The sequence below is a fragment of the Pogona vitticeps genome, chromosome 5 (genome assembly GCF_051106095.1).
Source record: "Pogona vitticeps strain Pit_001003342236 chromosome 5, PviZW2.1, whole genome shotgun sequence".
Taxonomy (NCBI): Eukaryota; Metazoa; Chordata; class Lepidosauria; order Squamata; family Agamidae; genus Pogona; species Pogona vitticeps.
In genome coordinates, this window is record NC_135787.1 from 88352556 (window position 1) to 88379314 (window position 26759).

Consider the following 26759-nt stretch of genomic DNA (forward strand, 5'->3'; position numbering starts at 1 on the left):
AGATAGTCAAGGAGTGGTTTTAGCAGTTCCACTCCCCAGTGAGTTTCCATGGTCAAGTGGGGATTTGAACCTCGTTCTCCAGAATCCTAGTCCATCATTCTATCCACTACACCACATTGAGAATTCACTGTACATTATGTAATCAACAGAAAATGAAACAGTACAGACCATCTTAATTCCCCGAGCACTTCTCACATTATTTGTCAATGTAGTTGCACTCTTAGTCATACAGTAGGACCCTCCCATAAAAGTGGAATCAGCGTCCACAGTTTCAGTTATCCATGGTTTACCACAGCCTGATATATTACGTAGAAGGGAATGAATCTTGTGGCCTTTGTCTTGCCTCCTTGTATGTTGTATATAGGTTCTCTACTATCTGTGGTTTCAGGCATTCATGGTAGATTGTAGATCACCCATGGATATGGAAGTCCTACTGTATTTGACTTATGGCCACTATATATATGTACATATCACTGTATATATATAAAGACAACCATGTCCAAACTCTTTTATGAATCTCAAAGCAAATGCCAATCCAATGAAATGTGATACCTCACATCTACTTCTACTTCTTTTCAAAATATATCCTTTTAAAGTCCCCATCCTTATTAGTTGCTGTTCTGTTTCACTGCTATGGGGTACATTATAGTAGGAAAAGAGATTCATGGTATAGCTCAGATAATTTATTTTTTGGACTTCACTATCTTGTTTCCTCATCCAGAATAATCACTGGCTATGCTGATGCACATAACACTGATGCACATGACTTCCTTGTTTTCTATCCATACAGTTATGCAAAGAGATTTTAACAGAACTGTCAGCATAGAAAGCAATGAGAACTCACTTGGTGTATACACAGTTGTAATATTTACTTATTGTTTTTTAGTGTCTTATTTGATCCATTGATTGTAAGAAAGATCTCTCGGTCTTTACTGTACATATTTATGAGATCCTCTCAAGTTATGGATGACTTCTGTTACTGCCTAATTACACAGAAAGTTATATTTCTGGCAGTTATTACCCAAAACGCTGACTGCATTTTGCCTTATACCTATTATTCAGCTGATAGTTTTTATCAGCACCGGATAGCATGCCTAAAATCCTGGCAAAATCTGGCCAAAGAAGTAGTATGAAAACCTTGTCTTCTAAATCGGCCTGCAAGCTTATTTCATGTGCTTCAAAACACAATCCTGCAGATTGCAATTGATCAGAACTACAGAAAATTGTCAGAAAAAGTTTTGTAATTTTACTGTTGCAGACTATTCGTCATCTGTCGAATATGAATGGGTGCAATTCAGTTTATACTTTTAAAAAATGCACATCTTTGCATGGAGAAGAGTAGAAAAAAGACTGTTTCAGGCTTCCTAGTCTGTTCTTTACCTGCTTTGACCTGTGTTGACCATCCTTTGACTTTAGATTGCTAATCTCAGGGTTGCTACTGTCATTTCTTTTCTTTCACACCTTTCTCTTCAACCTCCAAAGAGGAAACAGCTTGCCGTGGTTATCCATGCCTCCTGATGTCTCCAATTTAGTTAGGCAGAACAAGCACTTCTGTCACCTCTTGTTATTATGAAAGTCTGGAAAAGTATAAAGGATCATAAGTAAACAGATTCACTCATCCCAAAGTTATCGCTTTTAAAAGGTATAAAGCAGTGTGGGCTGTGGTGGTTTTGGAATGCAATCAACTGGTTCCTCAATAGGGGTAAGGGTTTTGGAGTAATGTTTTCACTGGGACTATCATATTCCTCACTATTTGGCTATGTTGACTCTGTTTTCTAGTTGTTGATATCCCAAATGTGTGGAGGGAAAAGATTCCCCACTGATTGTAGACTGCAGAGAAATAAACACATACAGTGGTGCCTCGTTAGACATTGTTAATTTCTTCCAGCGAAATTGCTGTAGAGCGAAAACATTGTCAAGCAAAATAAAAAACCCCACTGAAACGCATTGAAAACCAGTTCAATGCGTTCCAATGGGCTGAATACCTGCTCGTCCAGTGAGGATCCTCCATACAGCGGCCATTTTCGGTGCCTGTATAGCGAGGAATCTGTCCTAGAAAACAGCGGGGGGGGGCATTTTGTAAGCCAGCGACCATTTTGAAACCCGACGATCAGCTGTTTGCTGATCGTTGTAAAGCAAAAAATCGGTTCCCGAAACAGGGAACCGATCGACGTGAAGCGAAAAAACCCAATCTAAACATCGTTTTGCGATCACAAAAACTTCAACATGAAGCGGATTTGTCATTAAACGGGGTAATCATCCCGCGGGGCATGACAGTAGTTTGAAACAGTGTATGAGGCTGTCTGCACTGGCATATAGATCAGTATAGGAATTGCTATTGGCACAGTTTGATTTGAACCAAGTGACAGTGCCCACATGTGTTTCCACTTAGATTGATCCATCCTGCCTCTTTAAGAGCTGCTGTGCACATTTCTGGAACAATGGTAGAGTATGTACTCTTTTTCATACGATTCAGTACAGTACAATCCTGATACACATATTGTGTAGCCTGTGTAGACAGTTAGCTTGCTCCCAAATGTAATTGTGGGCAAGTGTTAACGGAGGAGACAACTCTATAAAACCCTAAGATGCAATGTGTTAAAATCAACTCAACAGCAGAGGATATCTTGTGTAAAATCTTTCCTTGAGTAAGATGGTGTGGGAATTGTTTTGACTGCAAGGTTCTCTTAATTTTGCTTTATGTGAACTGGTTACTTTGTAGGAGAACTATTTCAGGTTTTGTAGTCAGTTTTCTGGCCAAGTCTCTGGTCTTTGAACTTTATCACTTTGCCTTCTTAAAAGCAGCACTGGAGCATAGTCCTTAAAATATAGTTTTAAAGGGCAGTCTTGTATTTCAGCCCCCAATCCTTTGCCTTGTATTGAGGTTCTTAGGCAATTACTTTTCTTTTAGCTATAGCAAGTTATCTTTTGAGACAGGTATTTTGAGAATGATAATCTACAGAACCTCTTTAGGAGATCCCAGGAATGTATTTTGAAAAGCACTGATGGGACATCTCCTAGAATTGTGAATTACAATGTGCCTAAAAGAAATTCTTATTTATCAAAATAAGTAAGCTGAGATGAATATATGGGAACTATTTAATATAAATACTTCCATCACCTCTGTATCCCACCCTTTTCGCCTGTTCATTGCTGTTAGTTTCTCACTAGCGTGTTGGGGAACGGGCTTTGAGGGAGAAGGATGTTATAATTGCTCTACATAGGATGTAAATGAGTAAAGCTGAAAGGAATAAAAAGATCACACCGTTCAAGTAGTGTGATCTTTGACAATCGAAGGTGTATGAAACTTCTGGATCTCGCGTATCTTTTTGCGGGCTCATGGGAGAGTCCGGGTGCAACATGGCCTGCTGGGATTTGTCCTTCTCAATGGCGCCAGACCTTTAATTGCTTCTACACAGCCCAAACGCCTATTCTTTGCCACCTAAAGCGACTATTTTCTGTCTCTTGAATCTCTGCTCTTCAGCACCTCGTTTGCTTTCTCTTCGGAGTGGAAACAGCAAACCAAAGGCAAGAAAGAGAAGAAGCACCCAGTCTCCTTCAGAGAAAAACACAGGGGGGAGGGGGCGCTTGCTCGCGTTTGAACAGAGTGGGCGGGGCCCTCAGCGGGCGCGTTCCCGTATGTAAATGAACGGGCGTGAGGTCAGAGGCAGTTGGAAAAGGGAACAGACAGAATGGCCGCCGCGGCTCCCGCTCTTGGCGCTTCGCAGTGCCGGAGTCCCCGCTGCACGGCGGAGCGGAGGGGAGTCCGCCGTGAACTCGACTCTTGGCGGCATCGACTCATGCACTGCGTGGGTAAGAACGACACCAGAAAGAAGCGGAGCTTCGGAAGCGAAGGGGGGGGAAGGGTTTGAGGGGGCAAAGCAGAGCGGCTCGACCGTTGTAGTCGTCGTCCTAGGCGGAGACAAGTGTAGGCTAGCTTCTCCCTCAAGGAAAGGCGTGCCTGGCCGGAGGGGGGGGGATGAGCACGCGGCCACCTATAGATGTAATCTCTGTGGCCACAACTACGTAGAAGAAGGGGGTGATTCTTCTCCCCTTTTGTCCGGGATTCCTTCTGGAGTGTGCGTGCCGGGATCTGTCCGAGTGTGCCCGCCCCTTTAAGAGGGGAAGCCACTCGTGCGTTGACGGTTGGGATTTGAAGTTGTCCCCTCCCTCACGCTGGCCTGCGCCGACTCCCCCTCTCTCCCCGTTGTCATAACAACAGGGACTTTTCGCTCCTTCCTTATTCCCCCCCCCAGCGCTTCCCACCGACCCCCTAAGTCGTCCTGTGCCTAGTGCTGCTGCTTTGGCTGAGCTGTGGGTGATCCCACCCCCTCACCCCCGTTTTGTTTCCTAACCTCCGCTCACCACTGTTCTTAATGTGCAAAACTTTTTTGACAGATTTGCTGGGAACAAAATCAGTTTTATCTGTGCTTACTGATAAGTGAGCAAAACGTATTCGTTTACATTACGAGTGACTGCTGTGCCTGCATGGGTGAGGTTTTCCCCCAAACATTCTGTAGAATTTGCAGCTAGGTCTCTTATAGAATAGGTGGTCTCCTATGGTAAGTTGGTGGTGACAGGATTGAAATTTTGTAGTATTAGCCAGAATGTTACTACCAGATTTTCACCATTTCCAGAGATGCAACAGAGGACAACTGACTACAGATAGATTTTACTCACAAAGTCAACTCATGTTCTCTAATTTGTAAGCCTTGGAGTAATGGTTGAGAATTCTTTTTAATAATGGTTGAGAGTTCTTTTAAGTGACTCCCAGAGTAGTTTACAGATTTCAAAATTATGATAATCCCTCCCTGCCCATAGGCTTCCACTTTGAAAGATATGGGACGTAATGGAAAAAGAGATATGAGATGAATGAGATGGGAGAGTGTGCTTATAATACTACTTCTGTGGGACTATTTTGTTACTTGATTTTGCCCCATGTTAAAGTTTGTAAAAACTGGAAAGTGGAAATAATGGTTCTAGTAGGGTATTAACTTGGGTTGGCTCTTTTTCTACCCAGGCCTACCATTTGTTAGACTGGCCTAAGTGTACTCATTTCCTGGAATTGCTCTTATTCTGTTGGTAAAGACAGTTAACAATTACTTTTGCTTGCAAATACTAATTCCTCAGGTTTAGATAGGATAATGGGGATTTAATACTCCATTCTGGGGTTGATGGCATCAGTTTGCTTAGGAACGTATGGAACAAAGTCAGGCACACCTTTAGAAGACGGACGTTGAACTAGTTTTGGATAGTGTTGTTTTGAAAAGTGGTTGCTTTGAATCTAATTGAATGTTCAATAGAGGCAACATGAACTTTAAAGTCATTCATACAAAGTGTGAGGTTTAAGCAGTAAGTGTTGAATTATTAAAAATTTAGTCCGATATGTTCCTTTTTAGTAATCCAAAAATGAAATTTGAAGTTCATATTAAGCTTACTGTCTTGCAATTGTCCTATGAATATCAGAATAAATTCCTTTATCCTTTTAATCACATTTATATCTTGCCTTTCAACCAGAAAAGACTCTCAAGGGGACTAAATACTAAAACACTAAATTAAAAATGGAAAAAAAATCAATTAAAAAGTACAATTTAAAAATCAGTAGTTTTTTTACTTCTGTTTTTTGTGGGCAAGGATAAAAGATGCTTTAGAAAGATGCTGCCAAGTGAATTATATTTAGTCTTACTAATCTGGGACTGAGGGTAGAGAATTGAGAACCTTTATTTGGGGGGATTTCAGTCAAATTAATTATTGTCATTGGAATGTTCTCCATTGTCAGGGTGGAATATCATATATGACCAAGAACATCATGTTCTACTCCCCGTTATTGTTCACATCACATTGCATTTATCATTTACTGGTTTTATAGTGGAGGATGAGTGCTAGTTCTCTTCATAACAGTAGTGAACGCTAAAGTCATAGGTTTCTGAGTTAGGTCCCATTCTGACCTGTTTGCAGTTACTGAGCAAAACACCAAATCTAACATGATTATTCCTTTCCCCCTGAAAAGTGTCATACCCTGACTAGTTTACAAGTGGCTTAGGTGGTTGAGAAGTAATATTTATTTCTGCTTATAGTATTTTTGATACCTCTTGAATACTGAGATGTAAGTAGATCATATGAGTATACAAATCTCATCAATTAAATTCTGGAACCATAATTTCAATATTTTTGTCTTTAGGAAAATGCTTCTACCTCATCCTGTTTTCCAGGGAAAACTTTCATGTTGATAGAAGACTTTATCTGGGATACCTGTGAAGTCTGATGGAAAATTCATGGCATTTGACAGCAAATGCTGTACATGGAACATTTATAGAAGCAACAACTGAACAGGGCTTCTGTGGTTTTGGAAGCCCAATGCTTCTTGAAATTTCAGTAATCTTTAATGCAAGATTGTACTTCAGATCTTTCTGTCGACTATTGGTGTTTGCAGCTGAAGATGCAAGCAGAACAGTTCCCTCAGTGAACAATAGTCCATGTCGACCATTCTTCCCTGTTTGTAGATGAAGAATAGTTTACTTGTTTGTTGTTTCATCTTTCTGGATGATGAGACTGTCAGCAAGGCAAGTGAAGAATTTCTTGCATAGATATGAGGGTAGCTGAAGTCTGATTTCAACTACATCTCTCCTCTTTGAAAGTTTGGTAATCTGAATTAGAGTATCACCCAAATCTTCAATATAGATAGGAGGTCTGTAACTGACCTGCAACCTCATTGTTTTGCTCTTTGCTTCATTCTAAATTACATCAACCAGGATTCTTGCTTCAGCTCATGGATCTCATTCTCTTACCCCTTTTTGTTTAATCTGTTCCTTTTGGGTAGTTATAGCCTTCTATTACTGCATTCCAGTTATGAGTCTTCTATCTGTGTGAAGAACTAAAGCTCATCTTGTTTGCTTCCCACACTCTGTGCATTGGTATGGAGAGATCTGAAGTCGGAGATTATTCCTTCTACCTGCCTCATTGTCTTTTCCCATATGCTGGTGGATTTCTCTTCTGCCCTCCTGATTTTTGGTAGATCTCCAAGTAATCAGTAATGAGCATCCCCCCCCTTTTTTTTGGAATATAATCTGTTTCTACTGCAAGATTCAGGTTTTGAAGTTCTTACTTAAAACAGATTTTCCCAATCTTTGTACGGTGTAATCCATCACCTGCTAATAGTCCTCATACATGGAAGTGCAGAGCATGGCACTGGAAGCCAAACATTTCCCAACTATTCTCTCTGCATCTCCAGTTGTTCACTTTCAGTATTCTTATTTTTCTTCCTGGTTGACCCCCAAACCTTGGTAGGAAGGGATGGTAAAAAAAAAGTTAGCCTGGAAAGGGCTCTTTGATCTCCGTTTCCCTGCTTTTGAAGCTCTTTCCGATGTCCCTTTTTGCTCATTTAAAAGTGTCTTACAATGTTTGGAACCTGTTTTAAATGCTTGGATTCGGTAGTCCACCTTGTGAAACCTGTGCACACTTAGTTTGGTTTTGTTCTGAGTCTTCAATTTTTGGTGATTTTTTGTTTTCTCCATTGAAAACCATTGATGGCTTTCAATGGGGAATAAAAAAATTCACCAAAAATTAACAAAGACTCAGAACAACACCAAATTAAGTTTGCATAGGTTTCAGGAGGTGGGCTAATGATTGCAAGCATTTAAAACAGGTTTCAAACAGTTTAAGACACTTTTACAGGAGCGAAAACAGTCATCGTTGAGTGAAAATCCCCCATAGAGAACATCGTTAAATGATGCGGAAAATTCCTAAAAGAAACCCATCGGTAAGTGAATTCTTCGTTAAGTGAGGCAATCGTTAAGCGAGGCACCACTGTATCTGATTTTTATTTCCAGTGGCAAAAAGGATTTGATTTGTTTTGATTTTGCATCTTCTTGGTTCTAGGGTCTTTGATATCCTGGAATGAGAGGAGCAGAAGACCCCTCACAGACCCCTTGATTCCTGAGAGTGAGTCCCATCTTCCAGTTCTTGGTAGTTAATCAAGAAAGACCTGAGGCTGAGGTTAGGATCCAGCTCTCACTTCCATACATCACTACAGGAAAACCATAGCTTTGACTATGCAGACTTTTGTTGGCAAGGTGATGTCTCTGCTTTTTAAGATGCTATCAAGGTTTGTCATCACTTTCATCCCAAGAAGCAGGTGTCTTAATTTCATGGCTGCTGTCACCACCTGCAGTGATCATAGAGCCCAAGAAAGTAAAATGTGTCACTGCTTCCATATATTCCCCTTCTATTTACCCGGAGGTGATGGGACCAGTGGCCATGATCTTAGTTTTTTTTTATGTTGAGCTTCAGACCGATTTTTGCACTCTCCTCTTTGACCCTCGTTACAAGGTTCTTTAATTCCTCCTCACTTTCTGCCATTAGAGTGGTATCATCTGCATATCGGAGGTTGTTGATATTTCTTCCTTCAATCTTAATTCTGGTTTGGGATTCCTCTAGTCCAGCCTTTCACATGATGTATTCTGCATATAAGTTAAATAAGCAGGGGGACAATATGCAGCCTTGTCGTACTCCTTTCCCAATTTTGAAGCAATCAGTTGTTCCATATCCAGTTCTAACTGTTGCTTCCTGTGCCACATATTGGTTTCTCAGGAGATAGATAAGGTGGTCAGGCAATCCCATTTCTTTAAGGACTTGCCATAGTTTGCTGTGGTCCACACATTCAAAGGCTTTTGCATAATCACTGAAGCAGAAGTAGATGTTTTTCTGGAACTCTCTGGCTTTCTCCATAATCCAGCACATGTTAGCATATGTGTACACACCCTTAAACTAATACTTTGTTGAAGCACCTTTTGATTTTATTACAGCATTCAGCCTTTTTGGGTTTGAATCTATCAGTATGGCACATCTTGATTTGGCAATATTTGCCCACTCTTCTTTGCCAAAATGCTCCAAATCTGTCAGATTGCAAGGGTGTCTCCTGTGCATAGAGCCCTCTTCAGATCACCCCACAGATATACAATCGGATTCAGGCCATTCCAAAATGTTAATCTTCTGTTGAAGCCATTCCTTTGTTGATTTAGATTTATGCTTTGGGTCGTTGTCTTGTTGAAAGATGAAGTTCCTCCTCATGTTCAGCTTTCTAGCAGAAGCCTGAAGGTTTTGTGCCAGTATTGACTGGTGTTTGGAACTGTTCATAATTCCCTCTATCTTGACTAAGGTCCCTGCCCCAGCTGAAGAGAAATAGCCCCAAAGCATGATGCTGCCACCACCATGCTTCACTGTGGGTATGGTGTTCTTTCAGTGATGCGCAGTTGTTTTTTTTGCACCAAACAGGTCTTTTGGAATTAGGGCTGAAAAGTTCAATCTTGGTTTCATCAGACCATAACACTTTTTTCCCCACATGCTTTTGCGAGACTTCAGATGTGTTTTTGCAAAATTTAGCAAGGCTTGGATGTTTTTCTTCATAAGAAAAGGCTTCGTCTTGCCACTCTACCCCACAGCCCAGACATATGAAGAATACGGGAGATTATTGTCACATGTACCACACAGCCAGTATTTGCCAGATATTCCTGCAGCTTGTTTAATGTTGCTGTAGGCCTCTTGGCAGCCTCCCTGACCAATTTTCTTGTAGTCTTTTCATCACTTTTGCAGGTACGTCCAGTTCTTGGTAATGTCACTGTTGTGCCATATTTTCTCCACTTGATGATGACTGTCTTCGTTGTGTTCCATGGTATATCTAATGCCTTGGAAATTCTTTTATACCCTTCTCCTTATTGATACCTTTTTAACAATGAGATCCCTCTGATGCTTTGGAAGCTCTCTGTGGACCATGGCTTCTGCTGTAGGATGTGACTAAGAAAATGTCAGGAAAGACCTACTAGCACAGCTGATCTTTATTTGGGATTCCTTAGAGGCACTTTAAATAATGGCATAACATACTACTGCATAACAAGTATCCCCACGCATGGATGCCCCCAGCTCCCCCTTCATGGACAGCAGCAGTAGCAGCCCCCCTCCCAGTCCTTGGAAGAATGGTCTTCAACAAAACCAGTCCCTGGCATTAAAAAGGTTGGGGACCACTGCTCTATGGCTTGAAAACGGGATGTGCACCGCCCCCTAGAGTCGGACACTACTGGAATAAAAATGTCAAGGGGAACCTTTACCTTTAACTATGTTAATATTACCAATAATATAATTTTGTTTGTATTCATTTTCTCATTGGGCATTTTACTGTTACAGTGGAAAGCCAGAGTGTTCCCTACTGGAAACCATGTGCCCTGTTTTTGAAAGACTTCTATTTTGTTTGGTCCAGGTTTGTATGCTTGTCCTTTAGCTATGAGTGTAGCATAGTCTGTGCTCTTAATGTTACACTAATTGTTGCTATAGCTGATCTATGGTTAAGAGGTTTCTGTACTGTCCCTATTACTGAATGGTGAAGACTAGAGATGCTTTGTTTTGGTTTGTGGGTGACTCACAACCCACAAATTGCCCTCTAGTGGCCCGACGAACAACAAATCAATTTGTCAGTTCGTCAGGTCATTTTTTTTAAAAGACAGCCTGTGGGATTATCTAAAATAATAATATTAAACAAGCCTTGGCCCCCTCAGCCTTCCCATGCTGCATGACATAGGAAGAGAAGGGAAGGGATCAGAGCAATCCCCCATCCCCACTGCCTTTGCATAGGCAACGGGGCTGGGGGATGGGCTGGGTCCTGCTTTCCTTTCTCTTCCTATGCTGCTAAGGCATAGGAAGAGGAGGGAAAAGGGGATCAAGGCCATCTCCCAGCCCTGCTCCCTTTGCAAAGACAGTAGGGAGAGGGATCGCTTCTGACAGGCTACATCTCTTCTTATCCCGCTGGGGCATAGAAAGAGGAGCAAAGGGTGACCAAAGCCATCCTCCGAGCCCTGGGGGTGGGATTTTCTTCAGGCAGGTTTTAGTAAGCCGCCTGATGGGAAAATCCCTCTCTGTTTATGCTCCCAAGGAACATCTGATCCGCAAGGGCATAAGCAGATAGGGAACATAGGGATGAATATAAAAGGATTATATTCATTGCTTCATATTCGTTGGTATCTCTGGACCCCAAGAATACAAAGCAACGAATATCTGATGAATCAGGGATATCCAACGAATATCCCAATTTGTTTTTATATTGGTCCCCATGTCTAGTGAAGACTGGGTTTTTTGGGGGGTCAAGCTTTCTGTTACGGATGTTAATCACTGGTGCTACAGTTGGTATGCTTGAAGCATATCTGAGCCTTTTATGTAAAAGTGGGCAATGAAATGTAGCAACTATGTGTTAAGATTTTTTTTTCTAACCCTGCCCTTGCAGTGTGGTTCCTGGGGGAAACTGAACAGCATGCTGACAATTTAATGGAGCTGATTTAAGAGTTAGCACCTTGTAGAGAGCAAGACATGTCTTTTTAAGGAATAGCTGTACATGGCAACTCCCTGTCATTTGCCAATGAGCATGGTTTCCTTAAGTTCTAACTAGAACTGATTGAGATATGTTGGTTTGCTTTTTAAAGTGAGTCAGAAGTTTTATGTGTCCCTTGTCTGTTTTGTCTTGTTTAAAACTCTTTTCTCTTATTTGAAATGAAGGCAGACTTTCTTTTTCCAGCATTAACATCTATGGCTGAAATCTTGTTGCTTACCATAGTTACATGCACTAGGGTAGGGCCAAGAAATCAGTGGGGTTTTGTTGAGTCAACTCCTTTGTAAGTTAACTTTATTCAAATGAACCTTCCCCAGTTGCTACTTACTATGCTAAGCAATGGGATTTCAGCCAATGTGTTCCTGCCTTTCCACCGGGAGGGGGCTTTTATACGGTAAAAAGTTATGGCTGAAGCTGTACCTAAAAGCAATGAAATTCAGGTTACAGATTCTCAGTCAGAACAAGGGTGCATTGACACTTCTTTCTTTTATCTAAATTTTTATTCCAAGTAAATAGAAGCATACTTCATACTTTAATTCAGTAAAGAAGAAAAATCTTCTTTTACCTTGAACTCAGCCTGTTAAACACAACCAGACTTCCTTCCCGAAGTATGGATCAATTCATTTCATCTGGACTAGTAATGCTTATGTAACTATATTCCTTATTTATTTATTTATTTATTTATTTATTTATTTATTTATTTATTTATTTATTTATTTATTTATTTATTTATTTAACTTATATGCTGCCCACACTACCCAAAGGTCTCTGGGCAGCTTACAACAATTAAGATATAATTAAAATGTTGTGTGTATTGATACTGTTGAAGCCTGTGTTTTATTTCATCTCTTTTTCTCTATCAGCAAAAGGCACCATTGAATGTTAAGTAAGGGCTCATGATTGTGTCCTTGATTTGAGTAAGGATGGGTGAATTTATCTATGTCTGCATTTCATCAATAACTTCTAACTTGAAGCTGAAGTTTTTTTTTTCCTTTTCGGGAAATTATTCTTTTGGCTGCTTTTCAGAGATTCTGTAGTGTGAACATGTCTCATTTGTTATTTTTGCGCTTAACTGATGAACAGTAAGTTACATTTTATCAGAAATTCTGTTTTATTTTCATAATAGTAATTGTAGTTGTAAAGTTGACCCCTATTTCTTCAGCATTAATGGATGGATTGCATTCTCTGCAGCCCAAGAATTTAGACAGGTTCTTTGGAGAAGTGAAGGCTACCATATATGTGCTAATTCCTAGCATTCTTGTTTTATAAAAGCATCCAGAAGGGAACTGGGTGGGTGAGTGAAAGGGGTGGTAAATACCTGCTTGCAGTGAGGTAAAGTTCCAGCAGGTCTAAAGGAGGCAATAATGAGACTTTAAAAAAGCCTCATAAAATCCCACTGCATCAATAATTATTGCTTGGTTTACAGTGTTGCATTCCTGGGCAAGGTATTGAAAAAGTAGTGACTTCTTTGTTTGAGGGTTTCCTAAATGAGGAGGATTATCTGGCTCCATTTCAATCTGATGATCTCAGCAGGTGCTGCTGGGGACTCCTGTTTCACCCTCAGCATTTTGTTTTTTCACCCATTCTATACAACATGTAAATGAAATCACGGGGAGAGTTCTGGGACTTCAGTGTGACCAGTATGCAGATAACCTCCAACTTCATTTTCCTTGTTAGTCCAACTCCGAGGATAATTTTAAACCAGCATCTGATATTGGTAACTGATTGTTGTTGTTTAGTCGTTTAGTCGTGTCCGACTCTTCGTGACCACATGGACCAGAGCATGCCAGGCCCTTCTGTCTTCCACTGCCTCCCGGAGTTGGGTCAAATTCATGTTGGTTGCTTCGATGACACTGTCCAACCATCTCGTCCTCTGTTGTCCCCTTCTCCTCTTGCCCTCACACTTTCCTCACATCAAGGTCTTTTCCAAGGAGTCTTCTCTTCTTATGAGATGGCCGAAGTATTGGAGCCTCAGTTTCAGGATCTGTCCTTCCAGTGAGCACTCTGGTTTGATTTCCTTTAGAATTGATAGGTTTGTTCCCCTTGCAGTCCAGGGGGCTCTCAAGAGCCTCCTCCAGCACCACAATTCAAAAGCATCAATTCTTCGGTGGTCAGCTTTCTTTATGGTCCAGCTCTCACTTCTGTACATCACAACAGAGAAAACCATAGCTTTGACTATTAGGACTTTGGATGGCAAGACGATGTCTCTGCTTTTTAGGATGCTGTCTAGGTTTCTCATGGATTTCCTCCCAAGTAGCAGGCATCTTTTAATTTTGGGGCTGCTGTCCCCATCTGCAGTGATCATGGAGCCCAAGAAAGTAAAATCTGTCACTGCCTCCATATCTTCCCCTTCTATTTGCTAGGAGGTGATGGTACCAGTGACCACGATCTAAGTCTTTTTTTATGTTGAGCTTCAGACCGTTTTTTGCACTCTCCTCTTTCACCCTCATTATAAGATTCCTTAATTCCTCACTTTCTATCATCAGAGTGGTATCACCTGCATTTCGGAGGTTGTTGATATGTCTTTCGGCAATCTTAATTTTGTCTTGGTATTCCTCCCTTCCGGCCTTTCGCATGGTGTATTCTGCATATAACTTAAATAAGCCAGGGGACAATATACAGCCTTGTCGTACTCCTTTCCCAATTTTGAACCAATCAGTTGTTCCATATCCAGTTCTAACTGTTGCTTCCTGTCCCACGTATAGGTTTCTCAGGAGATAGATAAGGTGATCAGGCAATCTCATTTCTTTAAGGACTTGCCATAGTTTGCTGTGGTCCACACATTCAAAGGATTTTGCATAGTCAATGGAGCAGAAATAGATGTTTTTCTGTAACTCTCTGGCTTTCTTCATAATCCAGGGCATGTTAGCAATTTGGTCTCTAGTTCCTCTGCCCCTTCGAAATCCAGCTTGTACTTCTGGGAGTTCTTGGTCCACATACTGCTGAAGCCTACCTTGTAGGATTTTGAGCATAACCTTGCTAGCATGTGAAATGAGTGCAATTGTACGGTACATTGGACCCTCAACCTATGAATGGCCCCACTTATGGAATTTTCAATGTATGGACAGCTCCAGCTGCAAAATTTTGAATCGCCTTGTGGCTGGAGCTTCGATGTACGGACCAAAAAAGTCAGGGAAAAAGGGCGGGAAATTCAAACCATTAGTAGCGAAGAGGCTGCTTCTTTATCTCTTTCACCCCAACGGTTTGGAAAAGTGAGGCTCAGCGTCCTGGGCTTCCACCACTGCTCCTACTGCCACCGGGAGGCTAGCCGCCGGACCATCCCGGCTGGCCTCAGCCTCCTGGGCTTCCAGCGCCATTGGGGCAGCCCTTCAGGAGAAGCCGCACAGTGGGGAAAAAAGGCTGGATCAGCTCCCTCCTTTCTCCCCTGCTGCCCTGCTTCTCCACTGCTGAAACCACCATCGGGGCAGCCTTCGGGAGAAGCTGGGAGGTGGGAAAGGCAGGACCTCATCTGGCCTTTCTCCCCCACCGTGCAGCTTCTCCGCTGCTGAAATCGCCATGAGGGCAACCCTTCGGGAGAAGCCGCGTAGTGGGGGAGAAAGGCCAGATCTGCTCCCACCTTTCACCTTCCATCCGTGCGGCTTCTCCGCTGCTGAAATCGCTATTGGGGGCAGCCCTTAGGGAGAAGCTGGGCGGCAGGAAAGAAAGGCAGGAGCCTCCACTGGAATGCCATCACCTCCACTGGCCTTGTTGTTAGACAAGCTTTCTAAGGCCCAGTTGACTTTACCTGCCAGGATGTCTGGTTCAAGGCCAGCAACCACACTATCTGGGTTGTCCGGGATATCCAAATCTTTCTGGTATAATTCCTCTGTGTATTCTTGCCACCTCTTCTTGATGTCTTCTGCTTCTGTGAGGTCCCTACCATTTTTGTCCTTCATCATGTTCATCTTTGCACAAAATGTTCCTTTAATATTTCCAATTTTCCTGAACAGATCTCTGTTTTTTCCTTTTCTATTAGTTTCCTCTATTGTTTTACATTGTTCATTTAAGAAGGCCCTCTTGTCTCTCCTTGCTATTCTTTGGAAGTCTGCATTCCAGTTTCTGTAACTTTCCTTATCTCCTTTGCATTTTGTTTCCCTTCTCTGCTATTTGTAAGGCCTTGTTGGACAGCCACCTTGCTTTCTTCAATTTCCTTTTCTTTGGGATGGTTTTTGTTTCTGCCTCCTGTACAGTGTTACGAGCCTCTATCCAAAGTTCTTCAGGCACTGTTCCCCAAATCGAGTTCCTTAAATCTTGTTCTTCACTTCCACTGTGTATTCATAAGGGATTTAGTTTAGATTATACCTGAGTAGCCCAAAGGTTTTTCCTACTCTCTTCAGTTTAAGCTTGAATTTTGCTATGAGAAGCTGATGATCAGAGCCACGATCAGCTCCAGGTCTTGTTTTTGCTTACTGTATAGAGCTTCTCCATCTTTGGCTGCAGAGAATATCATCAATCTGATTTTGTTATTGCCCATCTGGTGATGTCCATGTGTAGAGCCGCCTCTTGTGTTGTTGGAAAAGAGTGTGTGTGACAACCAGCTTGTTCTCTTGATAAAACTCTATTAACCTTTGCTTCGTTTTGAACTCCAAGGCCAAACTTTCCTGTTTTTCCTTTTATCTTTTGACTCCCCCTACTTTAGCATTCTAATTCCCTATAATGAGAAGAACAGCTTTCTTTGGTGTCAGTTCTAGAACGTGTTGTAAGTCTTCATAGAATTGGTCAATTTCAGTCTCCTCAGTATTGGTGATTGGTGCATAAACTTGGATTATTGTGATTTTGAAAGGTCTGCCTTGGATGCATATTGAAATCATTCTATCATTTTTGAGATAATATCCTATTACAACTTTTTCCACTCTTTTGTTGACTATGATGGCTACTCCATGCCTTCTATAGGCTTCTTGCCCACAGTAGTAGATATGATAGTCATCTGAATTGAATTTGTCCATTCCTGTCCATTTTAGTTCACTGACGCTCAGGATGTCAATGTTTATTCTTGCCATCTCCTGTTTGACCACATCCAGCTTCCCAAGGTTCATAGATCTTATATTCCAGGTTCCTGTCCAATATTATTCTTTGCAGCATCAGACTTTCCTTTCAGTTCCAAGCATGTCCGCAGCTGAGCATCCTTTTGGCTTTGGCTCAACCACTTCATTAGCTCTGGAGCTACTTGTTCTCTGCTCTTCCTCAGTAGCATGTTGCACGCCTTCCATCCTGAGGGTCCCATCTCCCATCTTCTGTTCATGGAGTATTCCTGGCAAAGATACTGGAGTGGCTTGCCAATTCCTACTCCAGGTGGATCCACTATGACCTTTCCGTCTTGAGTGTCCCTGCACGGCATAGCCCATAGCTTCTCTGAACTACTCAAAACCCTTCGCCATGACAAGGCAGGAATCCATGAAGGAGTGGTAACTGATTGGGTAGTGGGAAACAGCTTGAAGCTTAATCCAGGTAAGATAGAAGTGCTCCTGGTGAATCAAAAGGCAGACCAAGGAAGTATTCAGTCAGTGCTGAATGGGGTTAGACCTCATGTAAAAACTCAGACTTGCAACTTGGCTATATTCTGGACTCATCTGAGACTTGATGTCAGGTCCTGGAGATGGCCAGGATAGCATTTGCAGAACTGAAACTTGTGCCAGCACCCATTCTTTGAGATGTCTGATTTGGCTCTGGTTATGCTTGTCAGTAATCTTAGTATTTCTATAACAAACTTACATGGGGATGCCTTAGAACAGTGGTCCCCAACCTTGGTCCTCCAGATGTTCTTGGACTTCAACTCCCAGAAATCCTGGCCAGCAGAGGTGGTGGTGAAGGCTTCTGGGAATTGTAGTCCAAGAACAGCTGGAGGCCCAAGGTTGGGGACCGCTGCCTTAGAAGATAGTTCAGAAACTTCATCTGATTCAAAATGCTGCGGTGAGGCTGCTGACCATGACTGGTTCCATGTAGGATATAACTCCCGTCACAGCAGTTCTACTATCTGCTAGTCTGTTTCTGAGCCCAGTTACATTGGGTATTTAAGCAGAGCTCTTCTGTGATTCTAGGTATAGTTGTTTTTAGAATAGGTTCTTCTTCGTGGCCTCTGTGAATACACACATATGGGTTTAGTCTGCGCCTGCGCTGACATTCTCGGAGCATTCTAGAGCTAAAAGTAACAATTTTATGGTGTGATCCCCCATGAGGCACAAGCTCCTCCCACCCAAGATTCCCCTCAGTTCCTTTTTTCCGCCGTGCTGTAAAGTTCTACAGAGCATAGAGCTATTTCCACAGGGGTTTTTCCCCTTAGCTTATTGATCAATTCCCTCTAAATTGGATTCTTTCCCTTCTCAATTATCTAATCTATGATCCCCTGTGAGTTGTTTTCTTTTTTGCTTGCTAGCTACTTGGCTTACCCCCCTCCTCCCCACACACACTTCAACTGTTTACTTCTTTCTCCTTTCCCACCTTTTTCGGCCTACTCATTTTGACTCTCAGGCACATTAATGATTTTCTGCCTGAGTAAGCTACATCTTACCCAGATAGGTGCAGGCTGCAGTAGGGGACCCGACAATGCCAAGGAGTCCTTAAAACTGAAGTCTACATCAACAGAGGAATCCTCGCCAGAGGCTAGCGAAGTTGCCTCTGAGGAGACGACGTGCCAGCTCTACCTGCACAGACTTCGGGATCACCTGATAGCCTCTGCTCCAACTGGCCATTTAGTGACTACGCTACCGTCCAGTCCGGCCCTGGCCCTTTTTAGCCCTACATGAGGGCGGGCATTTGACGTTCCTGAGTTGGAGCTTAAGTCTCTATCTCATGAGGAGAAGAGAGTGAAAAGGAGGCATGTGTCACTACACGCTCTCTATGAGCAACCATGAGAGAGACTGGTGAATCATCGATGGATGATTGTTTCAAGGGGCTTGTTCAAGGGACTCTGCAGGAGTTAGGGCTCTGTTGCCCTGTCCCTAGGAGAAGAAGGGCCTCCTGTTGCCCCGGTCACCTTCCCTGGCTGTCAGTGATTCCTCCTGACATGGGAAGCGCCTCTGTGTGTGAGTGCCGCACACCAACCCTCCTTCATGCGCCTGCTCATGTAGCTGCGACTTCTGGAGGGAGCTGCACACCGAGGCTGTAGATGTGCCGGCAACATATGGTAAGGCTTGGGTTTTCCCTTTGGGGATACAATGGGCCCCTTCAGCTCCTGCGGCTAGCCCTACGTGTCAGTGCTTTGCCTGTCTGGGGTAACGCCCTTGGGTGTTTGGTATATTGGGCCTGATTTATCAGAGGCCTTGTTCACGTGGCTGCTATTTCCAAAACCAGGTGCCGAAGCGAAAGCTTTCTGGCAGCATTTGACCGCCCTAGTTTGCCTCTGAAAGGGGGGGCTGCAGCAACTCCCACCCCTAGCCCTGCTAGTCGGTGATATTCCTGCCTGGGGTAGCACCTGCAGGTGGCTGTTAATTTGGCACAAAACAGCCCTCTTTATCAATGGGCTCGCTCACAAAGTAGCCTGCGGCCCTGTCTCAGCTGCCAGTGCCCGCATAGGCTCATAAGGAAAGGACTCACAAGGGTCCACCCGAGAACCCTGCCACTGTCTGGTAAGTCTGGATAATTTTCCTCAGGTAAGTCCTGACACACTGACAAGGTTGCGTAGGACCAGTCCCTTTTGTTTGGGATAGGAGCTATGAGCTCTAGGCCACCATCACCATCCCGCTCTACCTGGCATCGTTCTGAGCCATGGGCTATGGAGTGCTTTATGCCTCCACATGCGCTTTACAGATGTAGTGCTCCCTTGAACTCGGCTCCGGCATCATAATGTTTGGAGCCTTGATCAAACCTGCTGTTAACCCATTCAGGGTTGAGACTCACATGAGTCGCTGGAGGGTGGAAGAGTTTCCAACCAATCTTCCTACACCCCTCTCGGTTGTCGCAGATGGTCATACTCCTTTACTGTCAACAGATGAGTTCTTTGGTCGGCATTGTTATTTGTTTTTGGTCGCCGTGTAGCCACGTACTCCTCTGCCATGAGGGCTTATCACCACTTATGGAGTTTGGTTCTGACCACCCTGCAGGTAGCGCATGTGCACACTTACAGTTCAGGCCTTCCACATCACTGGGAGGCACTGTTGCAGGTGGATCACGAGCGCACTGCTGCTTGATACGCCTGAAAACCAGTGTCTAAGCAACTGACAGGTTAGGACCTGCCATTTGTTGGTGTATGGCTTTTTAGCCAGAAAAAGGTTGTTATTCTTGATAACCTGCTCAGGCTCTAGAAGGTGACACATTCATTGTGCTGTAACATCTGCAAGAGCCTGAAGATGTTCCCATCAGCCTATGGCATTCCAGGAACGTTAAAAGCCTCAACCCCAAAGTTACCAGCCGCCGCCCCTAGACATGTGGGGAGGCAGTGCCTTGACCGGCAGAACTGCTGGTAGGACTGCAAACTGAGCGGGCTCTTTACTTCTCTGCTGTTGACCAGTCAGTCCGTTTGACTTCTTTCTATCGTAGCTACCAGCTTTGCCACTATCTTCGATGTACGTTGAATCCATTAGGATCGACCTCAACATGGAAAAGATTTTTGTTTTTTCTCTACCATACAACACTTTGGCAGAAAAAGATGCTTTCCAAATTCCAATCCATCTCGTGTCAAGGCCCATTATGATTCGAGCATGACCGGTCCTGGCTTCGAATCTGCCAATTCTGAACATAAGCTCGGATCTCACTCCTTGAACGAATCTCCCTCCAATATGATGCGATCCATTATCATCCTCTGTCACCTTCAGTGTGCTTCTTTTCATTCGCACAGCTCACTTCTCACTTCACCGCATCCCGTCTATTGGGAATGGAGGAACCGCCTTTTCCAGACCCAGCCATCACTTAGCTGAGCACTTACACTAACTATGCTGAAGCTAATAAAGGATGCTTGCACCAAGCCACTTCCTATTAAAGATCTAGGAAGAATGTAATCACAGGTACAAGGTACGAGGAAATGACATAGAAATTTTGGGATGACTCCAGTCCCATTTCTATCATCGTAGAACAAATTTATCCAAAACGAGAAATGATTTCCCTGAACCCTACTAATAAGAATACGGAAACATTGATGTCTTTGGCAGGGAGAATTATTCCCTTCATTCACTTCTGCTCCATGTGGCCAACTATCAATCACAATAGACGCCTACCTGGAGCAATTTTGGTCTCAAATTCTACCTCTCTTGAAATCCATTAAAACAGAGCTTAGAAATTCTTGCTCTGAGACCACGACTCTAGCAAAGCAACACAGGATTGCTGCTTGACATGCAAAGGGCTTCAATTACTGTCGCATCCCTAGTATCTATAGAAGGCTCACCTAGTCACGATCCACTGGCTCATCAAGGACACATAGGACAGAATTGAATGTCTTCCATTACATGGTACCAGTCTCTTCAGTCTTAGACTGGTGACACTAGAAATATTATTATTATTTACACAGAATAGGAAAACAGCTAAATTATATATGGGCCGACAGCCCTTTCATCCCTCTTTCAGTTCTACCCATAGTCCTTTCAGCCATATCTGGAGTTTCAGCCTCCCAGACATTTCGGTTCATACAAGAATGTCACCACATCTCTCAAGGTTACATTATATAATTGTCTTTGTTCCCCTTTGAGTAACGTTAGACTCACTCTTTTTGTCTATATCCTCCAGGAAGAGACCTCTGCCTCCTGGGCAAACATGCCATAATCCAAGTTCCTACATCTGGCTTATGCATGGCTTCTACTTCTGTGCTATTATATACATAGAAAGGATGGAGGCATCCGTCCCATCCTTGGTCTCAGAAATCTTTTCTTGTGTATTCTACCGTAAGTTTCAGATTCCAGCCTCAACACTATTATCTAATCAGTAATTCCTAAGGTTTCACAGCCATTCAATTTTTCAACGTTTGCAAGGTCTTTCAGATGGTACAGGACATCAGTTTGATAATAACCTTCCCCTGCAAGATATGGACATCTACCTGTACTGGTACTATAGCGTATGTTTTTCTTAAAAAAAAAAATACTAGCAATCATCTCTCCAAATTCATGACCTCAACGGCTTCAGTGCTAAAGCAATCCAGACTCAGCCTCGAACCACTCCAATAGTGGTATCTTTTCTTTTTGACCAACTAGGATCCCTAATCCAAGTAACTGCAATGTCTCATTCCTGACGTATTCTATCACCATTGGAAAGTATCGACCTTCAATGTATTCACTGGGGTCCGTACGCCAACTACAGGTTTTATTGCTCCTGTGCAGGTGCGGATGGAAACACTGTCGGGGACATATTCATATGGCAGTGGACAGGGAATTTGCCATAATTCTTCCCTCAAATATGTTTCATTCTACGGAGAATCTTCCATCACCATCATTCCTAATCAAATGCGATCCAAATACCTCCTTGAGGTACTTGGTCCTAGTTTGCCTGTCTCAGATCGATATAGACAGACACATGTCAGTTCCCTCTGGTTCCTCACCTCCTAACTTCCATGAACTTGGCAACCTGGGAAATACTCCCACTTTGGCATCAGTGCTCGATCGAGCTCAAAAACCATGAACTCGATGTTGATGTGTAAATAAATAAATCTTTATTAAATATACTGAAACAAAGAACTACCTTACCAACTTTCTTAGAAACTGTTGCCTACTTGGCTTTCTGTTTATGCTTTAAAATGTTATATATCTGCTATTGTTGCCCATTAACCAGATTATTCTGGTAGGTAGGACTTTTGTCTCACTCTAGGGTCAAACATCTTTTCACAGGACTCAGTACCACCCGTCGTCCATGTAAACGCATTGTTCCTCAGTGGTCTATAGATTTCTAAATTCACTTATGTGCCCGCCATTCGAGCCCATTTTCTCTTCAAATGCCAAATTACTTACTTTGAACAGTCTTCCTAGTGGCTGTCATATCTGCCAAGGGAACATGCGAAATAGCTGGATTGTGATTCGATCCACCTGTTATTCAATTTTCCTGATAAAGTGACTTCCTACTTTAATGTCTCATTCCTGACGTATTCGACTAATTTTCATGTTTATCTATGCTTCATCTCACCATCATCTCCTTTAGAGCACATGCTCCACAGTGTTTATGTAAGATGCTCACCAGCATTTTCTCTGGACACTACCAGAGCTTCTAAACAGATGACAGGCTCTTTTGATGCTTTCATTCTTTTCATTTCAGAAGTCCAATTTCTTCCTATCCATCTCCAGATCGATGGTCCAGGCTGTATCTATGGCTTGCCAGCAGTCAGACGAGTCACTGTCTAATTAGCTTTAGCCTCACTCCACGGAGTGCTGTCTACCTCGACTGCATCCAGAGTAGAATCGAGACTCTCGACATCTACCGTGCACCAATATGATCCATGCCATCTACCTTTGCAGAGCAATATTGGCTACACGTAGGTACATGCAATACCACTGGATTTGGCAGAAATGTGATGCCATCCTTCCTACCGTGACGTCCCACCTGCCAATAAGTAAGCTTGCCAGTCACCCATATGTGTGTATTCACAGAGGCCACGAAGAAGAAAGAAAGGTTACTTACATGTAACTATGGTTCTTCGAGTGGACCTCTGTGAATTCACACTACCCACCCATCCTCCCCTCTGTCGTCACAGGTATCTTATTGTTGTATAACTCTCATGCCCAGCGGACAAATTGCAGGAACTGAGGGGAATCTTGGGTGGGAGGAGCTTGTGCCTCATGGGGTAGTATTTGCATTATTATTTTTTGTAGAGCAAGCTCTTCCTTTCTTAGGCTCAGCATGATTCATAAGATATCTATACATTTATATCACTTCTCCCAGCTTGAGCAACTCATGGTGGTTAAGAACATTAAAAATGAGCATATCAAAAAAGAAATGAATTGTTAAAATGATTAAACAAATGGGAATTGAAACCTGTTAAAACATATAAATATTAAAGTATGATTACTGCCATCCATCATCCCATTAAATATCCAAATTTAAATGCCAAATGCCTGCTTAAAATTAAATGTTTGCCTACTGTTAGAAGGGTGACAAGGAGAGGACCAGACAATCCATAGTCTGAGAGCAGGCACTGAAAAAGCCTTCTCTCTTGCTGAACCTGAAAAGGTGATGGGACTGAGGCATTCTTGGAGACTCACATGGGGAGATGAAGTCAAGCCTCTAGCAGTAAATTTTTCTATATTGATTACTTGTATTTATCGATTTTGTGTAAATGTTTTAGGATACTTACTGTTCTATAAAACAATGGAAAACTTTTTGTTAAGTCTTCCTTTTAATCACTAGAATAATGTAACTGTTATGTGCTGGAATTTTTAGGGTCTGTGTCTCATAATTACACTATATACTGTATTTTTCGCTCCATAAGACACACCTCTCCATAAGACGAACCAAATTTTTAGGAGAAGAAAACAGGAAAAAATAATCTGCTTTCTTCTTCTAAAAATTGGTGAGCCTTATGGAGAGGTCCATCTTATGGAACACACCCTAGGACCCTTTGGAGGCTCACCCTGCCCCCCTGGGGGTCAGAGGGGGCGAAATTGCCACCTTCTGGGACTCTTCTGAAGCTTCCCAGCCTCAAATGAGTCCCAGAAGGTGGCAGTTTCGCCCCCGCTGGCCCAGCGGGGGGGGGAAGGTGAGCTTCCAAAGGGTCCTAGGGTGTGTTCCAGGACCCTTTAGAGAATCACCCTGCCCCCCTAGGGGTCAGAGGGCAAAATCGTGAGCTTCTGGGACTCTTCTGAAGCTTCCCAAGCCTCAAAAGAGTCCCAGAAGGTGGCGATTTTGCCCCCTCTGGCTGGGGGGGGGGGAAAGGGTGAGCCTCCAAATGGTCCTAGGGTGTGTTCCAGGACCCTTTAGAGACTCACCCTGACCCCCCCCCCCCGGGTCGAAGGGGGTGAAATCGCCACCTTCTGGGACTCTTCTGAGGCTTCCCAAGCCTCAAAAGACTCCCAGAAACTGGCAATTTTGCTGGAGCTGGATCCATGCATGGGTGGGGGGAGCGTGGCAAGGGTCCTGGAAGGCTTGCGACGCTGCCCCCCTCCACGGGGCAGGTGTGTGTGAAATCGCCAGCTTCTGGGAGTCTTTTGAGGCTTGGGAAGCCTCAAAAGACTCCCAGAAACTGGTGATTTCGCCGGAACTGGATCCGTGCAGGTTTGGGATGAGTGTTCCAAGGGTCCGGGTGAGCCTTCCAGAACCCTTGCGACGCTCCCCCCCTCCTGGAAGCTGGCGATTTTGTCCGTGCTGGCCCTGTGGGAGTGGGGGGAGCGTCGCAAGGGTCCTGGAAGGCTCACCCGGACCCTTGCGACGCTCCCCCCCACGGGGCCAGTGGGGACGAAATTGCTGCCTTCGCTCCATAAGACCCACGGACTTTCCCACCCACATTTTTTGGAGGGGGAAGTGCATCTTAGAGAGCAAAAAATACAGTGCCAGGCTTGTCATAAATAGTCTAGTTGTCAATATTGCCAATTCAGTAACAGGAACAAGGAGATGTTAAAGTGATTGATAAATACCATGTATGATTTGAAAACTAGTTGAACAAAGTGGCAGAGTAGAGATGATAAGTTGAGAATGTGAAGTGCTCAGTTTTATCTGTATGAACTGTTGTCTGCATCATGCTGAGGAACATGGAAGCCAACTAACTTAGCCTCTCTTTTTTTGGCCATCTGTTCTGCCCCTCAACTGTGCCCCTAGTTAACATCTTTTTAATGTATGCATTCATTAAAACAGCCCTGAAACATGTCTCCTATGGTTCTCATTACAGATAATGAGGTGTGGGATTCAAATCAAGGCATCAAACAAAGGTTAAACAACTAAGTAACTTAGGATGTCCTGGCTGAAGTTGATGGGTTGATTGAAGGCCAGAACTTCTGGTGGAAACAAGGCTACCCTATAGCTTCTGTGTCTGAGTATTGAACATTGTGGATTGAACAGGGAACGTACAGTCAGACCACGGTATCTGTGGGGGATTGGTTCTAAGCCCCTCCTGTAGATGGCGAAAAATGCAGAAATGCTGAACACTGTACAAAGCACTGTCTCTGGCTCCCTCTAGCAGCTAGTTCTGATGAAAACACTGGATGTGTTTTATTTTTTTTAAAAATATTTTCAGGCAGCAAATTATCTGCAGATGCTAATCCAGTGGATGGAAGGTCCTACTGTATATTAATTTATAGTGATATATAGATTAAAATTATAGGTTTGCTTATTTGTGTTCTTTTTTGTGTATTTTTTGAACTACAATCTATAGAATGGTCCAGACAAAATAGTCAGTTGCCATGCTGCATTAGGAATTCTGGGTGCCATAGTCTGAAGACACAAGTGTGTAGTAGTAGAAACATGCTGTTAGGTCAGTTCCAAAATATGGTGTCCCTTTCCAGGATTTTCTAAGTATAGAGTATTCAAAAGTGTTTATGATTTCTTTCTGAAGGAACTCTGGGACTGTACAGCTTGTTCAAGTCTACATAGGTTGGTTCTTCTCATAGAATCATAGAATAAGGAAGTTAGAAGGGCCTATAAGGCCATTGAGTTTAACCAACTGCTCAATGTAGGAATACAAATCAAAGGATATGTGACAGGTTGTTGTCTAAATTTCTTTTGAATGCCTCTATTTTGGAGCACTCACCACCTCTCGAGGTAGTTGGGTCTATTGCATTACTGCTCTAACAGGATGCTTTTCCTGATATTCAACCAAAATCTGGTCTCCTGTAACTTGAGCCCATTGCTGTATGTCCTGCTCTCTGGGATAATCAAGAACAGATCCTGCCCCTTCTCTGTATGATAGCCTTTAAAGTATTTTAAAAGTGCTATCATATATCCCCTCAGTCTTCTTTTCTCAAGGCTTAACATGCCCAGTTCTTTCAGTCTTTCCACTCGGGCTTTGGCTTCCTTCCGCATCCTTCTTGCCCTCCTCTGAACTTGGTCCACTTTGTCAGCATGCTTCTTGAAGTGTTGTGTCTGGAACTGGAGACAGTACTCTAGATCAGTGGTGCCCAACCTTGTTAACACTGCAGATTGGTTGGGGAGGGCGGGGCACCCCTCTGCACACATGCACAAAGGTGCGGGTGCGGGTGTGTGTGCACTTGTGTGCATGCGCAAAGGAATGGGGGCACTTGTACAGTTGCGCTTGCGTGCATGCATGAATAGGCTTTGCAGGGGGTGAGAGATCTGTCTCTGTGGCCCAGTCTGGCCCAGCCCACGGACTGGCACCTGGCTGCGGACCGGGGGTTGGGGACCCCTGCTCTAGATGAGGCCTAACTAATATTGAATAGAGGAGAACTTGTACTTCATGGGATTTGGAGACTATACTTCTGTTCATTCGTCCTAAAATAGCATTTACAAACAGCCACATCACACTGTTGGCTCATGTTCAGCTTGTGATCAACAATGATTCAAAGATCCTTCTTGCTCATAAGTATTGCTGAGA

The 26759-nt window shown here is 43.3% G+C and overlaps 1 protein-coding gene across 2 annotated transcripts in view; it reads left to right on the top strand.

Annotated features, from left to right (window-relative positions):
* The first annotated feature begins 3619 nt into the window (after positions 1-3619).
* Positions 3620-26759, top strand: part of LCORL (ligand dependent nuclear receptor corepressor like) — a 190567-nt gene continuing 167427 nt past the window's right edge. Inside the window, exon 1 of one of the 2 annotated variants that reach the window (XM_020812181.3) lies at positions 3620-3813. In XM_020812181.3, the coding sequence (XP_020667840.3) occupies positions 3693-3813 (121 nt within the window). In that variant the 5' untranslated portion in view covers positions 3620-3692. The remainder of the gene's footprint in view (positions 3814-26759) is intronic. The other variant, XM_020812183.3, reaches the window with a different exon arrangement.